We start from the raw sequence: 17,002 nt of genomic DNA, 5'->3' as shown, positions 1-17,002 counted from the left end.
TTCTCTGAGTAAAGAAGATCCCCCTCATGTTACTCCTAAACCTTTGCCTGCCAACTCTCAACCCATGACCTCTTGTATCCATCTCTCCTACTCAATGGAAAAAGCCTTTCCACATCAACTCTATCTATCCCTCTCATTATCTTAGACACCTCTATCAAATCCCCTCTCAGCCTTCTACATTCCAAGGAATAAAGACCTAATTTGCTCAATATTTCATTGTATTCCAGATGCTGAAACCCAGGCAACATTTTTGTAAATCTTCTCTGCACTCTCTATCTTGTTAATATCCTTCCTATAAATCGGTGACCAGAACTGCACACAGTACTCTAAGTTTGGCCTCACCAATTCCTTGTACAGTTTCATCATTATTTCCCAACTCCTATATTCTATGCACTGATTTATATAGGCAAGCATACTAAAGGCCTTCTTCACCACCTTATCCACATGCACTCCTACCTTTAGGGAACAATGCACCGTTATTCCTAGATCTTTCTGCTCCACTGCATTCTTCAATGCCCTCCCATTTACCACATATGTCTTGCTTTGATTATTCTTTCCAAAATGAAGCACCTCACACTTATCAGCATTAAACTCCATCTGCCATCTTTCTGCCCACTCATCTAAGCAGTTTAAATCCCTCTGCAATCTCTTAAAACCCTCTTCATCGTCCACAATTCCCCCTATTTTAGTATCATCTGCATATTTACTAATCCAATTTACCCCTCCATCCTCCAGATCATTAATATATATGACAAACGGCAACGGTCCCAACATCGAACCCTGAGGTACACCGCTTGTCACCGACCTCCATCCTGACAAACAATTATCTATTACTACTCTCTGGCACCTTCCTTCCACCCACTGTTGAATCCATTTGACTATCTCCAAATTAATACCCAGGGATTTGGCCTTCCTAACTAACCTCCCATGCGGAACCTTATCGAAGGCCTTACTGAAGTCCATATAGACAACATCCACTGTTCTACCCTCAGCAACATTCCTAATCAACGCTTCAAAAAATTCAACAAGATTGGTCAACACGACCTTCCACACACAAATCCGTGTTGAGTGTCCCTGATCAGACCCTTTCCCTCCATATACTTATATATACTATCTCTAAGAACGCTTTCCATCAATTTACCTACCACACATCAAATTTACAGGCCGATAATTGCTAGGCTTGCTCCTCAAACCCTTTTTAAACAATGGAACCACATGAGCAACAAGCCAATCCTCCGGCACTATACCCATCTCTAATGACATTTGAAAAATCACTGCCAGAGCCTCTGCTATTTCCTCACTAACTTCTCTCAAGGTCCTGGGGAAAATCCTGTCAGAACCTGGAGACTTATCCACCTTTATATGTTTCAAAAGCTCCAGTACTACCTCTTTCTTAATCACTATAGTCTCCATATTTACCCCCTTTGCTTCCTTTACCCTGCACAGTTCAATATCCTTCTCCTCAGTAAATACTGAGGAAAAGAAATTGTTCAAGACCTCCCCCATCTCTTTTGGCTCCACACACATTTGTCCTTTCTGATTCTCTATTGGACTAATTTTATCTCTCACTTTCCTTTTGCTATTTACATATTTGTAGAAACCCTTTGGATTTATTTTCACCCTGCTTGCTATAGCCACCTTATACTTTCTTTTAGCTTTTCTAATTTTTTTCTTAAGATTCTTTTTACATTCAATATAGTACCCAAACATCTTTTTTTCCCTGTTTCTTATATTTTTTGTAGTACTCCCTCTTTATTCGAACCAAGTTTCCAATATCCTTTGAGAACCATGGCTCTCTCAAACTTTTGACCTGACCTTTCAACCTAACAGGTTTATAAAGATGTTATACTCTTAAAACCTCTCCTTTAAAAGTCCCTCCATTTCTCTATTACATCCTTCCTAGAAAACAAATTGTCCCAATCCACCCCTTGTAAATCTTTTCGCATCTTCTCAAACCTAGCTTTTCCCCATTCAAAAACCTCAACTCAGGGCCCAGACCAATACTTTTCCACAATTACCTTGAAGCTAATGGCACTATGATCACTGGACCCGAAGTGCTTCCCCATACTTACCTCTGTCACCTGGCCCATCTCATTCCCCAACAGTAAATCCAACACAGCTCCCTCTCTAGTTGATACCTCTATGTATTGATGTAAAAAGCTATCCTGCACACATTTAAAAAAAAACTCCAACCCATCCAGCCCTTTCATGGAATGGGTTTCCCAATCAATATTCAGAAAATTAAAATCCCCACAATCACTACCCTGTGCTTATAGAGGAGATGCGTGTGAGGGCTGAGTTAATGGAGATGGAGGGAAAACCATCTTTTCTGAAGGAGGACATCTAACAGGACCAGGAGTGCAAGGCCTCCGACGGGACCAGGAGTGCAAGGCCTCCGACGGGACCAGGAGTGCAAGGCCTCCGACGGGACCAGGAGTGCAAGGCCTCCGACGGGACCAGGAGTGCAAGGCCTCCGACGGGACCAGGAGTGCAAGGCCTCCGACGGGACCAGGAGTGCAAGGCCTCCGACGGGACCAGGAGTGCAAGGCCTCCGACGGGACCAGGAGTGCAAGGCCTCCGACGGGACCAGGAGTGCAAGGCCTCCGACGGGACCAGGAGTGCAAGGCCTCCGACGGGACCAGGAGTGCAAGGCCTCCGACGGGACCAGGAGTGCAAGGCCTCCGACGGGACCAGGAGTGCAAGGCCTCCGACGGGACCAGGAGTGCAAGGCCTCCGACGGGACCAGGAGTGCAAGGCCTCCGACGGGACCAGGAGTGCAAGGCCTCCGACGGGACCAGGAGTGCAAGGCCTCCGACGGGACCAGGAGTGCAAGGCCTCCGACGGGACCAGGAGTGCAAGGCCTCCGACGGGACCAGGAGTGCAAGGCCTCCGACGGGACCAGGAGTGCAAGGCCTCCGACGGGACCAGGAGTGCAAGGCCTCCGACGGGACCAGGAGTGCAAGGCCTCCGACGGGACCAGGAGTGCAAGGCCTCCGACGGGACCAGGAGTGCAAGGCCTCCGACGGGACCAGGAGTGCAAGGCCTCCGACGGGACCAGGAGTGCAAGGCCTCCGACGGGACCAGGAGTGCAAGGCCTCCGACGGGACCAGGAGTGCAAGGCCTCCGACGGGACCAGGAGTGCAAGGCCTCCGACGGGACCAGGAGTGCAAGGCCTCCGACGGGACCAGGAGTGCAAGGCCTCCGACGGGACCAGGAGTGCAAGGCCTCCGACGGGACCAGGAGTGCAAGGCCTCCGACGGGACCAGGAGTGCAAGGCCTCCGACGGGACCAGGAGTGCAAGGCCTCCGACGGGACCAGGAGTGCAAGGCCTCCGACGGGACCAGGAGTGCAAGGCCTCCGACGGGACCAGGAGTGCAAGGCCTCCGACGGGACCAGGAGTGCAAGGCCTCCGACGGGACCAGGAGTGCAAGGCCTCCGACGGGACCAGGAGTGCAAGGCCTCCGACGGGACCAGGAGTGCAAGGCCTCCGACGGGACCAGGAGTGCAAGGCCTCCGACGGGACCAGGAGTGCAAGGCCTCCGACGGGACCAGGAGTGCAAGGCCTCCTCCTGGGTGTTTATGCAGCAGTGATGGAGGAAATGAGGGAAAGGAACTCACAGGAGACAGTGGAAAAAGGTATAGTTGAGGGAATTGTGGAAGTTGGAGGGATTATGGAAGATGTCGGTAGATAGTTTGCCGACAGAGATTAATCAAGTAAATTTGAGGTCCGAGTGAAAGTTGGCAGCAAGGTGGATAAATGTGATGAGATCACAATGGATGCAGAAGGCAGTACCAATGTAATCGTCAGTGTAACAGAGAAAGGATTGAGGATCTTTGTTTCTGTAGACTTGTAGCATGGATTGCTCCACATATCCAGTAAAAAGACAGACCTAGCTGAGACCCATGGTTACACCTTTGGCTTACAGAAAGTGGGATGAGGCCAAAGTGAAGTTACTGAAGGTGAGTACAAGGTCTGCCAGGAGGAGGATGGTGGTGGTGGAGGGGGACTGCTTGAGTCTGTTATCGAGAAAGAAGCAGAGAGCCTTGAGACCTTCTTTATAGGGGTTGGAAAATGTACAGGGATGTACGTCCATGGTGAAAATGAGGTGGTCTAGCCCAGGGAACTGGAAGTTATTGGAATGATGGAGGGCACGTGATGTATCACAGATGTAGGTGGGAACGGACTGGACCAAGGGAGACAAAGTGGAGTGGGGGTATGATGGTATCAGCTCAGTAGGGCAGGAGCAATTAGAAACAATGGGTCTAAGATCCACAAAACCAATTGTAGCAGTAGACTCTTTGTTTCTGCTCCACCAAAATAGTCTTTAATCTGATTCGCCAAGAAGTAAATGTGGTGGCTTTCTCTTTTAGCAAATTCCCTGTAGAGCATGGTTTATCAAATTCCAACTACAACTGTCGTTCAAAAAGTCTGCATGAATCTTGACAGCTACTATTCCCATTGAGTTCTGTTTAATATTTCTGCTTAGTACTGGTAATTAATGGAGTCACATTTTCCTTTGCAGCAAAGATTGAACACAACAGGATATTATGCAAAAGGCAGGTGTTGTTTATTTAACTAAAATTAAATTTAGATATTTGTATTTTTTATTTTTACTGTTCTTTAGTGCATGTCTCAACATGAAGGGCAGATGTAATTTGACAATGGTCTTCTCAATCTGATCATTTGTGAGAGTAACCTGCAATGATCATCCTTTTATTTTCCCTCATGAAGTCATTGGGCCATACAGCATAGATCAGGCCCTTCAGCCCAACTTGTACACACTGACCAAGTTGGCATTCTGGGCTAATCCCATTTCCCTGCATTTGGTCCATATCCTCTAAACCAGTGGTTTTCAACCTTTTTCTTTCCACTCACCACTTTTTCTGGATGCCATAGGTGCTCTGTGGTTAGTAAGAGATTGCTTAAGGTGGTATGTGGATGGAAAGAAAAAGTTTGAAAACCACTGTTTTAATCATAACTAATTGACTCGTTATGTCTTCTGTTTCATAACTCCAAATAAATGGGCCAATGACAATTTTTCTCAAGCAAACTATTTCAGTAACAATTGGGTCTAGAGCAGTGGTTCTCAACCTTCCCTTCCCACTCACATACCACCTTAAGCAATCCCTTACTAGTCACAGAGGACTGATGGTATAGTGATTACTTAAAGTGGTAGATGAGTGGAAAGAAAAAGGTTGAGAACCACTGCTCTAAACCCTTCATATCCACGTATCTGTTCAAATATCTTGAGAATATCAAAATCGTACTCGCAGCTCGGTCTGGTATGGATTATCTTCTGAGTGAAAAGGTTGTCCCTCTTAAATGTCTCCTCTCTCACCTTTGATGATCAATGCTTGTAATTTTCCATGTGAAATGGTTTGTTTGCCTGCAAGGAAAAAACAATGTGTGGTGCAAATATGGATTATACTGTAATGAGAAACATGCAGAAAAGGAAAATATTATTTCACCTGAGAAATCATGACCTATTACCTCTGAGAAATAAACATTTTGTCTTAACATCAAAATATGTTGGCGACAGAAATTTATTTTTATTTTAAAACTTGTTTGTTCTCTCTCAGTTGGCTCCCATGACATGGTTGACACAAAAAACATTCGACTTTATGAACCTCTGTCAGCCACCATGGAACACATTTCATGTTCAGATGTGTTTAGTCAGAAGTTGCCCAAAGAAGAATTAATGAGCATCTCCAGGCAGCTTCAATTCCAAGGAAAAGTAAGTGGCGCCAAAAGTAGCAGAATTGTGCACATTTTATATTTCTGTTTCTATCCATGTCTGTAAATTGTGAATATTTTTTTAATTGTCATGGTAGTTTAGAATTTGGCATATTCCAGGTATATCCAGTTCAAACCTAATGCAAAATGACAAGCCTACAGGCAAACCCTGTTTCCTAATGTGATTTTTTTATATATGTATAAAAATATATAGATATATAAGGGGCACAGGGAAACTTGTGCACTCTGTATAGTAAACTCATGGTTCACATTGACACCTCTTGATATCAAAAAATACCATTGTGTGATATGCTGAAAAGTTTGCAAGTGTAGAATCTCAATTGTCTTTATGCATCTGTGGTTTTGTTGAAAAATAAGCAATGGTCAGGTATCACCTCCAGAATCAAGGCTGTCATCTAATTTCTAAGCTTTGTATTTTTCTTCTACCTGTTTATATTATATGGGTGGACTTTTTAAAACACTTTAATCTGCCCATCATAATAGGAGTGGCTTATTTTCTTTGGAAGCAGTAGTCTGCGTACTTCACGTGGTTATATAATGTTTCTTGTAATTCAAAGAAATCAATTAATGACTTCAATGTCATCTTTTCTTATGTACCATTTTTTTTCTGTTGCAGTCATCAATATTTTTCTGTTTTTAGACTATTGAATCTTTACACCAAGCTTTATTAAGAGTTCAAACTGAAAAAGAGCATCAAGGACAGAAAATTCGATTATTAGAAGGTAATATTTAATATTTTAACCCAATTATTGATAAAACTGCATTCTCAGTTTATTTCACCATTTGTTATGTAGAGGAGATTCGGCGATTACATAATCAATCTGAGGAAAGAATTTTGGATTTTCATTTGGAGAGAAGGATGGAGAATTTACAAAAAGAGATGTCAAATGAAATATACAACCTGCAAGAGCAAATACACTCTATAGACAGGAAATTTGGTTATGGAAAACTCTCATTTTCCAGCATGATTCACGAAGTCCGTGAAAGGTAGGAATGGTTAAAATCTTTATTGCTTTTACAGTTTGTCTGGTTTTAACTCCTGTAAAGATTTGATTAAATTACATGATTTTATTACAAACTATGATAAAACGTGTGAGTATGATAAAAATATTTTTCTATAACCTACCAATAATCCATAAATTTACTTAGCAAGTAAATTGATCACACTGAAGGTATAGAAATTAAGTGCTGCTCCCATTTGCAGATTGCAGGTCTGAAAGGACATTTTGCATTTGGTGCACCCAACTTTAAACTGTTTTGTGAGTGAAAAAAGTATAAGCTGGAAACGTGTCTATAAATACAAAATTATTGATCACATTTAACTGTCTTCTGAAAAATTTATAATGATTGATGAATAATTTATTAAACATGTTTTAATCAAATTTTTTTCACAGAAAAAAAGATCTGTGTGAAGAACATGAAGCACTTCGAAAAGAGATTGATAATCTGAAACAAAAAATATGTAAGTATATGAATTAATAGTTTAGCACAATCAGTGAGGTTTTTTTTTGCCTTTTTGTCAGAAAAATCAAAGAATCGACTTGGCATAAATAAAAGTTTTTTTTAATAATTTTTGGGAGAGAAAGAGAACACTTGTGTAGTTTCCCAACTGACTCAAATTTTCTGAAAAATCCAGAGATGTTTTGAGGTTCAAGGGTCCTACTATGACTTCTGCAATGGAATTATTTATTGTTATGGAATAAGTTAATACAATTATGGAACAAAATCTATCTTGAAAAGGTATAGATTGTGGGGGGGGTTAGTTTAGGTCTCAAATAGACATCTCAGTTACATTCCACAAATATGCATCTCATTTGGAATGCAAAAACCTGTGCAGGTGGAGCCTTCAAGTCTACAGTCTTTAACAGAGACAAGAGAACTGCTTTGGAGAAGGTTTTCACAAATACATGTTAATTGGAGAGGGCTCAAGAATTGAAAATCTGTTGCTCTTAAGACTGGTGTCAAAAGTTTAAATTGCTGGTTGAAGGTTGCTGTTCTAGGAGGGGTCATGTGGTTTTTCAAACCGAGTGAGAGATGGACTGTCATTTCACTGCAGCAGGTTCATGTTGAAGGCTGAAAAACTGGGAGACTTGGTAAAGATGGTTTTGTTCCGAGTTCCGCCTATTCTAAACCCTTGTAGTTAATTACAAGAGGCTTTGGCGAGTTATGGTGTTTCTCCTGGAATAGAGGGAAGAGAAGAACTTTTTGTGGTAACCCAAAAGGGGGTAAGTCTCTTCAGTAGACACTGAAGTGGCTGATTGAAGAAGATCAGTTTGTGTGCTCCAATAAACAACTAATATCTCTCTCTCAAACCAACAAGAACCTTCCTGAGCGGTAACAAATTAAGCCTGGTGAAGAGCATATATGTTTAATTCTGTGCACAGTATGGAAAATTGCCTGATTCTAATGAACTTGGAGAAATGATAAGTGAATGATTGGACAGTGAAGCAAAGAACTTTTCTGAACACATACACATTCACTTAGAATTAGAATGGGGTAGGGAGGAGTCACGTGATGGAGTAGTGGCCGGTCGGGGAACTCCAGCCCTCTCCGGAAAAGTTTTAAAAAAACACAGAAAACACAAAGGCACAAATACAAAAATTAAAATAAAGTGAAAGTAAAGGTGGGAAGAAAATGGCAGCAAAGAAAGAAAAGTCGAAAGCAACGGGAAGAAGAGAAGACATCGGAAGAAGAAGGTGAAGGCCTTACCTGTCCGAGGAGGCCCGCTGTGGAGAGAGAAGTCCGCTCCCTCAGGTCAGTCGAAGTCCTGAGCTCGGGACTACAAAAATGGCTCGCGGTGCCAAGCAAAAGTGCGCAACCGCGCATGCGCGAGGAGTTGCGCATGTGCGATGCGCAAGACAAAAAAAACACTGACAGGAGGGGGGACCAGCTGAGGAGTCGATCTCCACAGCTGAGAATGACAGCCACAGCACAGCAGCAAGAAGAGAACATAGAAAACAACGAGAACAAGAAAGAAGAGAGTAAAAAGAAATCAAGGAAACAACAGATGACCAACCCAGAGGATAAAGAAGAAGAAGAAGAACACAGAGAAATGGAAGAAGGAGGGAAAGGCAAGACAATGGATATATTTTTTTTAAAGAATATATGGAATCAGTAAAAGAATGGCAATCACAAGAATTTAGTGAAATAAAAAGAATTAAAAGTACAGAAGAAAAAATGAATAGATTAGAGATGGTCATGTCAGATATAGGAAAAAGAGTGGACAAGGTGGAAGAACGAGAAACAGCCGTAGAAATGGAAGTAGAGGACTTAAAAGAGAAATTAGAAGAATCTCATAAAAAAAGTTAAAGAGACACAAGAGCTGTTAGCTCAGAAGATAGATATAATGGAAAATTATAATAGAAGAAATAATATAAAGATAGTGGGCCTTAAGGAAGATGAAGAAGGCAAGAATATGAGAGAATTTATAAAAGATTGGATCCCCAGGGTCCTAGGAAGACCAGAATTACAGGAAGAAATGGAAATAGAAAGGGCACATAGAACATTAGCCCCTAAACCACAGCCACAACAAAAACCAAGATCCATTTTAGTAAAATTCCTAAGATATACAACAAGAGAAAATATATTGGAGAAAGCAATGAAGAAAATAAGAGAAGACAAAAAGCCACTGGCATACAAAGGTCAAAATTTTTTTTTCTATCCAGACATAAGTTTTGAACTCCTGAAGAAGAGAAAGGAGTTTAATACAGCAAAAGCGATCCTATGGGGGAAAAAAAGGATATAAATTTATGCTAAAGTACCCAGCGGTACTTAAAATAGTTATTCCAGGGCAGCAAAACAGACTATTCTCGGATCCGGAGGATGCACAAAAATTTGCAGAACAACTACAAAACAAGCAAGAGAGATGAAGACATGTAACGAGAGCAAAAATGACCATGAACTATATGTATATGTGTATATGGGTGTATATATGTGTGTATGTATATATGTGTGTACATGAGTGTATGTGTATTTAAAAGAAAATATATAGAGTATAGATAAGAATTAATAAGGGAAAGAAAGGGAAGAGAGAAAGTAAGGAGGGAATTAAAAGAGTGACCTTTGTTGTATATGAAAATTGGAATCTTTTCTAGGGGGGCTGGGTGGGGAGGAGTTACGGTTACTGCAAAATCATTTGACGCTTGCGAGTGAATTCGCAAATCCAAATGGAGAGGGGAGATGTGGTTGCCCGACAAGGGATAAAAGGGCAACTCAGGAAGGGGAGGGGATAGTGGGGTTAAAGAAATTTTAGATAGGAGAATAAGGGAAATGTTTGATGTTTTAGAAATGTCGTCTTATAAAGTGTTCAAAACAAGAAAGCTGAAATGGATAAGAAGGAAAGGTGATGATGAGGAAACGGAAAGGAAAGATAAACAGTATGAAATGGCTATGTTGAACTATATGACTTTAAATATTAACGGAATACATAACCAAATCAAAAGGAAGAAACTGCTAAATTTACTGAAAAAAGAAAAAATTGATATAGCATTCGTGCAAGAAACACACTTAACTGAAATGGAGCACAAGAAATTAAAGAGAGATTGGATAGGACATGTAACAGCAGCATCATATAATTCAAAAGCTAGAGGAGTAGCTATATTAATCAGTAAAAATGTACCAATTAAAATAGAAGAGGAAATAATAGATCCAGCAGGGAGATGTGTAATGATAAAATGTCAGATATATTCAGAGTTTTGGAATTTACTCAATATATATTCACCTAACAAAGAAGATCAAAAATTTATGCAAGATATTTTTTTGAAGATAGCAGACACGCAAGGGAACATACTAATAGGAGGGGGATTTCAACCTTAATTTGGATTCAAACATGGATAAAACTGGGAAAAAAATTAACAGAAAGAACAAAGTGGGTGGGGGGGGTGGTGAAGAGAGTATCTAATTCTATCCTTCCTCTCTCTTCCAGCCTTGGAAGTTTGAAATTCAGCATAAATTCTTCCATTTCGTTCTAATCTGCTAGTAATTTTGATTTGCATAGTTTCGAGTGATATTGACTAAAAGTGTCGTTAATTTATTTTTGCTTTTATACTAGAGTGTCAGTTTCTGTTTTTATAGCATTTATCATTCTTGATGACTCCTCTGTTTTAATCTGCCAAGCTAAAACTTTGTGTTCTCATTCACCCAACTCGGTATTGTTGTTTAGTTTTTAATATAGCCTTTTCTGATCTATATGATTGTATTATATCTTAGCTTTTTTTTATTCTCCAGTAATCTGTGTTCTTCTTGTAGTCCTGTTCTGTGACTTTTTTCTAATTCTTTAATCTCCTTCTCTAAACTGTTTACTTTGGCCATATGTTCCCTTTCAAATTCTTTGTATAGGATGTGCTTTAAGCGTGTTCCATATCAGAAAGCCATTATTGGTAGACAGCAGATTTGTTTCACAAATTATTTCTTTCTGTCTCTTTATAAATCTGTAGAAGTCTTTTTTTTTTAAACAATGTAGTATTGAGACACCATCTGTATACATTCCCTTGATTTTCCATTATTACTATAGTTAATATTTGATTGAGAATGGTCTGATAGAAGCTTCACTAGATATTTTGTTTTTATCACTCTACTTTTTAACTGGGCAGACATTAAAAATAAGTTAATCCTTGTATGTGAGTCGTGCACCCTTGAGTAACAAGAGTAGTCTCTCTCTCTCTCTCTGGGATTTAATTGCCTCCATACATATATGAAATTGTGGCTTTTGGTGCTTTCGCTCTCGTTATTGTTCTTGCTGATTTATCTAGTATTGGGTCTAAGCAGAAATTCAAGTCTCCTCCAACTAATACATTTTTTCTTCCTTCTGCTGTTTTAAAGATGTCTTGTATAAAGGATTCATTGTCACAATTTGGGGCATAAATATTCATAAATGTCCAGGCTTCTCCATAAATTTTACATTGTGCCATTACATTCCTTCCAGCATGATTAATCGAGATATCTTCTATCAATAATTATATTTTTATTAATTAGAATCACCACCCCTCTTGCCTTTGAACCAAAAGCAGATGATATTATTTGTCCCACCCATTCTCTTTTTAATTTACCATGCTCCAATTTGTTAAGATGCGTTTACTGCAAAATGATTATATCTACTTTTAATTTCTTTAAGTATGCCAAGACCCTCTTCCTCTTCAAATAAACTTTAGTGTTTATCCATACCATTTTTCACACAAATATTGTATAACAATAATATTTTCTAAACACTATCATAACATTTGCAACACATACATTTTCCCTTTAAGAAACACACACACATCCCTACCTCTGACAGTGATGTTGACGATAGTACCTTGAATCCAGTGAAAAAAGCCCATGGGTTCTTCCAAAGAAGAAACAACCTCCCTTTGGTGCCCTGTTTCAAAATCAGTGCCATCTTTCCCCCCCTCCCCAAAGTCAGGGTTCACACCCTGTTGCTTTCCTTACCACCTTTGTCTTTTCAGAGCTCTCTGTATAAACCAATGATTTTTTTTCTTTTAACAGTGAAAACAAGATGTCTCAGTACTATTAGTATAAATAAAAAGATACCTCTTTCAATTAGTGCCGTTTTGAAATGGTCTTTTCAATTCTTTCAGCTGGTGACGTTAATCTTTTCATAACTTGAATAAAAATTCCATTTTATTCTTGAAAATTTATCGATTCCCTTCTGAGACATCTACCCTCAGCATTGCTGGATAAATCATTGAATATTTAAAGTTTTTACATTGCAGTTGTCTCTTTACCTCATCAAATTATTTTCTTTGTTTGACCAAGGCAGGGCTAAAGTTCTGTAAAAACATTTGTATTGTCCACCATTAATGGGCCATTATTATTTTTTGAATATTCATATGCTACTTCCAAGATTGCATCTCTTTCCCAGTAACCTAAAATTCTTACCAGGACCAGTCGGTTGTGGTTATAGTTCACCAGTTCTTTTGGGTCCAAGGGTCCAGTGAGCCCTTTCAATTTTCAGTTTTGCATTTATCTTGTCCCAATATTTGTGGGATCCATGTTTCAAAGAAACTCACTACATCTTTTCCTTCTATTCCAATGTTTCTTGTATTGTTACATCTGCTAAAATTTTCCATATGGTCGATCTTGTCCATCAATCCTTCCTTTTGCGTCCCATATTTTTGATTTTTCTTCCAGTGCCTTCAGTCTGTCTTTTGTTTTGTCGAACTCAGCTTCACAATGAGTCATTATTTAATTTAAGTCTAACCACAACTTCTTTAATTTCCATCCGTTCTTTGATCTCTCTCTCTCATCGCTGATTCTATGCTTGTAAATGACTGTATAAAGTTTCCAATATGTTCAGGATGGTGGCTATATCTTGGTCCGACTCGCCAGCTCTGCTGGCCTCAGCCAGTTCCAAGACCCCTGCTGAGTCACTCATCATCAGGCTTCCTCTTGAGGTTCTTGGCTGAGCTGTTACTTCTTCAGTTTTTGTTTTTGGTTGCCTCAGTGACTTAGTACCAGTTTTATCCATTTTTGATGATAAAATTCTGTTTTTTGAGCTTTTAAATTGTCTTTTTAATACTTTTTGTGGAGAGCTTCTGCTCAGCTCATGACCTCGCCCCAGTAATTCACGTTTTATGCAGTGAAACAATTTGAATGCAGTGTTGAACCCAGAGGACCCCAAAACCCAGCAGCAATAGATATTCACCAAGACAAATGGTTACTTAAACAAAAGTTGCTTTTAATCATCTTTAAACATGAAAACAAAATCACACTTTAACTTATCACTTAACTAACCTAACTTAACCCCCTTCTAATTCTAAGTGCATGTGTATGTAAGTTTAGAAAAGTTATTTGATTCACAGTTCAGTCTCACTTCTCATTCCTCCAAGATTACTGGTTGCAGACATTTCTTGTACTGTGCACAGAAATTAACATTTATGAAGTTCACCAGGCTTTGGTGCTTGAAAGGTATTTGCTGAAGAAACTTGCCCCATCAGGGTTTTCCAAATGATACCCTCATTCTTTCAGGTCACCATAGAGTTCCTTTTTGTTTTTTTTTATTACAAAAGAAACATTAGAACCACAGGAGCTTTGACCGGGCTGAACTAAGCACTCACAACCTATCTTCCAAATGGGGCTTTTTCACAAGCTTGCCACCTTGTCCTGTTCTAGTCCCAGCTGTTGCTGCTGACTGTAAAACTGCAGAACTGATATCTCTCTCTCTCTCTCTCTCTCTCTCTCTCTCTCTCTCTCTCTCTCTCTCTCTCTCTCTCTCTCTCTCTCTCTCTCTCTCAGAAAAAAAGCCTGTTTGACTCCCTTTCTGCTTGCAAAACCATATGACTCTCTTAGAACAGCAAGCAGCACTCCCAGACAGCCTGCGGCTCCAAACCTACTCCTTCGAGTTCTTTTATCTGTTGCTTTTCAAAACAACATTCCATTAGTGAAGTCTCTTGGGCACTCTCCAAAACTTTTGCAAAGGCTCTTGGAGTCCACCTGTCTAGCTTGAATAGAGCTCCAAATTTTAAATGATTTCTTTCGAAGTTTAAAAAAAAAACTGCCGCCAATTTATCTCCCAAAAACATATCTATACTCTGGCATAGCAGGAGCAAGGGGGTTTTGCTACCATTGGATGAGGCCTTGGTGAGAGCTCTCCTGGAATATTGTGTATAGTTTTGGTTTCTTTACTTCTCTATGCTATTTCTTTTTGCCACATAGGGAGTGCAGTGAAGATTCGCTGGACAGGTTGCAGGGATAGTGAGTTTGCTATATGTTTGCAGATGATGCCGCTTTAGTTGCCCATTCAGAGCCAGCTCTTCAGCGCTTGACGTCCTGCTTTGCGGAAACTGCCAAAATGTTTGGCCTGGAAGTCAGCCTGAAGAAAACTGAGGTCCTCCATCAGCCAGCTCCCCACCATGACTACCAGCCCCCCCACATCTCCATCGGGCACACAAAACTCAAAACGGTCAACCAGTTTACCTATCTCGGCTGCACCATTTCATCAGATGCAAGGATCGACAATGAGATAGACAACAGACTCGCCAAGGCAAATAGCGCCTTTGGAAGACTACACAAAAGAGTCTGGAAAAACAACCAACTGAAAAACCTCACAAAGATAAGCGTATACAGAGCCGTTGTCATACCCACACTCCTGTTCGGCTCCGAATCATGGGTCCTCTACCGGCACCACCTACGGCTCCTAGAACGCTTCCACCAGCATTGTCTCCGCTCCATCCTCAACATCCATTGGAGCGCTCACACCCCTAACGTCGAGGTACTCGAGATGGCAGAGGTCGACAGCATCGAGTCCACGCTGCTGAAGATCCAGCTGCGCTGGATGGGTCACGTCTCCAGAATGGAGGACCATCGCCTTCCCAAGATCGTATTATATGGCGAGCTCTCCACTGGCCACCGTGACAGAGGTGCACCAAAGAAAAGGTACAAGGACTGCCTAAAGAAATCTCTTGGTGCCTGCCACATTGACCACCGCCAGTGGGCTGATAACGCCTCAAACCGTGCATCTTGGCGCCTCACAGTTTGGCGGGCAGCAGCCTCCTTTGAAGAAGACCGCAGAGCCCACCTCACTGACAAAAGGCAAAGGAGGAAAAACCCAACACCCAACCCCAACCAACCAATTTTCCCTTGCAACCGCTGCAATCGTGTCTGCCTGTCCCGCATCGGACTGGTCAGCCACAAACGAGCCTGCAGCTGACGTGGACTTTTTACCCCCTCCATAAATCTTCGTCCGCGAAGCCAAGCCAAAGAAAAGATGAGAAGAGTAAGGCCAGATCATTGAAGAATGAGAGAAGATCTTATTGAAGTTTAAAGTTCTTGCAGGGACTGCCTGAGGAGTTCAGGACCAGAAGTCATTACATCATAAAAGATGTGCTGTTCATAATTGAGAAAAGGAGAAATGTATTTACTCACATGATGAATCTTTTAACTTCTCTCCCAAAAGGCCGTAAATGCTTAGTTGAGTTAATCAAAGCAGAGATTGATAGCTTTTGGGATGTTTATTGAATTGGGGATGTGGAATTATTGCAGGAAGGTGTCAGAAATGGAAGATCAGCCATGATCTTGATGAAGAGTAGGCTTGAAGGGCTGGCTGTTTACCCCTGCTTCTATTTTTTAAAATCACATTGCAATTAAGGACACAATTACAAGAGTAATGATGTCCCATTACAATTATATAGAGTAACCATTCTCAACTATTCCTCCCCCACCACATGAAGCAATCCCAAATGTTTTTGTTTTTTTTCCTCTGTCCGTCTTCTACCAACTACACAAAAAAAAACATTAAAAATTGTTAAGCAAGGTGAAAAGAAAACAAGGCTTTTCCTTAAATGTACTCTGATTCCCTAGCGAGGAGAGGGGGTTGGAGGTTTCCTCATTGAGAATGGCTGATAGAGCCTTGAAAAGGCCAGTTCTCAGGATAATGAGTCATTAGGCATGAGCTACAATTGACTACTTCAATGTAAATTTTCTAAACATGCAATTGAGAAGTAGGGAAGGATGTTTCCCTTAACTGACAAATCTAGAATTAGGGATCACAGTCTCAAAATAAGAGCAAGTCCATTGAGACTGAGACATAAAAGCAGGTGATGTTTTGAAATTCTCAACTCCAAGGAGCTTAGTCATTGAAAGGGGAGATGAATTGTTTTCTCAGTAGTAACCGAATCAGGAGATGGAATGGTCAGAAAATTGGTGATGATACAAAATCATGTTGATTGATGGAAGTAAATCACAAAATTCTGTAGACACTGTGGTTGGATAGGTTAAAAAAAAATACAGAATGCTGGAGAAGCTCAGGAGGTCAAATAGTGTCGTTCATGTAGCAAAGGTAGAAATACATAACCAGCAAATGTCTGAACAAAAGAATGAGAGGGGTATGGGATAATTGGTGGAGCAGTTTTGATGTGACAAAATGATCGCCAGCTCCTCCCATTTCTTTTGTCCAAAATCATTTTTGTGGAACTTAATTTCAGACTCAATATTACCAGCATTTGGACAGCATAGTTAACATAGCTACTGCACTGCCAGTGGGCCGTTTGAATCTGAAGCTGTTTGCAAGCAGTTTGTATGTTTTCCACCATGACAGCGTTGGTTTCCTGTGGGTGCTCCCATTCTCATGTTTCAAAGACGAATGAGATTTGTAGGTTAATTGGTTCATTGGTCACATGGGCCAAATGGCCTGTTAACAGGCTGTATCTCTAAAATTAAAAATTGTACTTTCAGATTTCCAACATCTTAATGCAGATCATTCTGGTTGCCACACTATCTTTCTCTCTGCCTCCTCCAATCTAATTTATCCAA

The 17,002-nt window shown here is 40.7% G+C and overlaps 1 protein-coding gene across 1 annotated transcript in view; it reads left to right on the top strand.

The window, feature by feature from the left end:
- The window catches only part of LOC138763884 (coiled-coil domain-containing protein 159-like), a 50,622-nt gene that overhangs the window by 13,899 nt on the left and 19,721 nt on the right, over positions 1-17,002 (top strand). Inside the window, exons 4-8 of the mRNA XM_069938809.1 lie at positions 4,524-4,557; positions 5,581-5,735; positions 6,396-6,477; positions 6,526-6,742; positions 7,150-7,217. Coding sequence (XP_069794910.1) covers positions 4,524-4,557; positions 5,581-5,735; positions 6,396-6,477; positions 6,526-6,742; positions 7,150-7,217 — 556 coding nt within the window. The remainder of the gene's footprint in view (positions 1-4,523; positions 4,558-5,580; positions 5,736-6,395; positions 6,478-6,525; positions 6,743-7,149; positions 7,218-17,002) is intronic.

The sequence above is a fragment of the Narcine bancroftii genome, chromosome 5 (genome assembly GCF_036971445.1).
Source record: "Narcine bancroftii isolate sNarBan1 chromosome 5, sNarBan1.hap1, whole genome shotgun sequence".
NCBI lineage: Eukaryota > Metazoa > Chordata > Chondrichthyes > Torpediniformes > Narcinidae > Narcine > Narcine bancroftii.
Note: the sequence above shows the minus strand (reverse complement) of the source record. Positions and strands in the feature narration are given on the sequence as shown.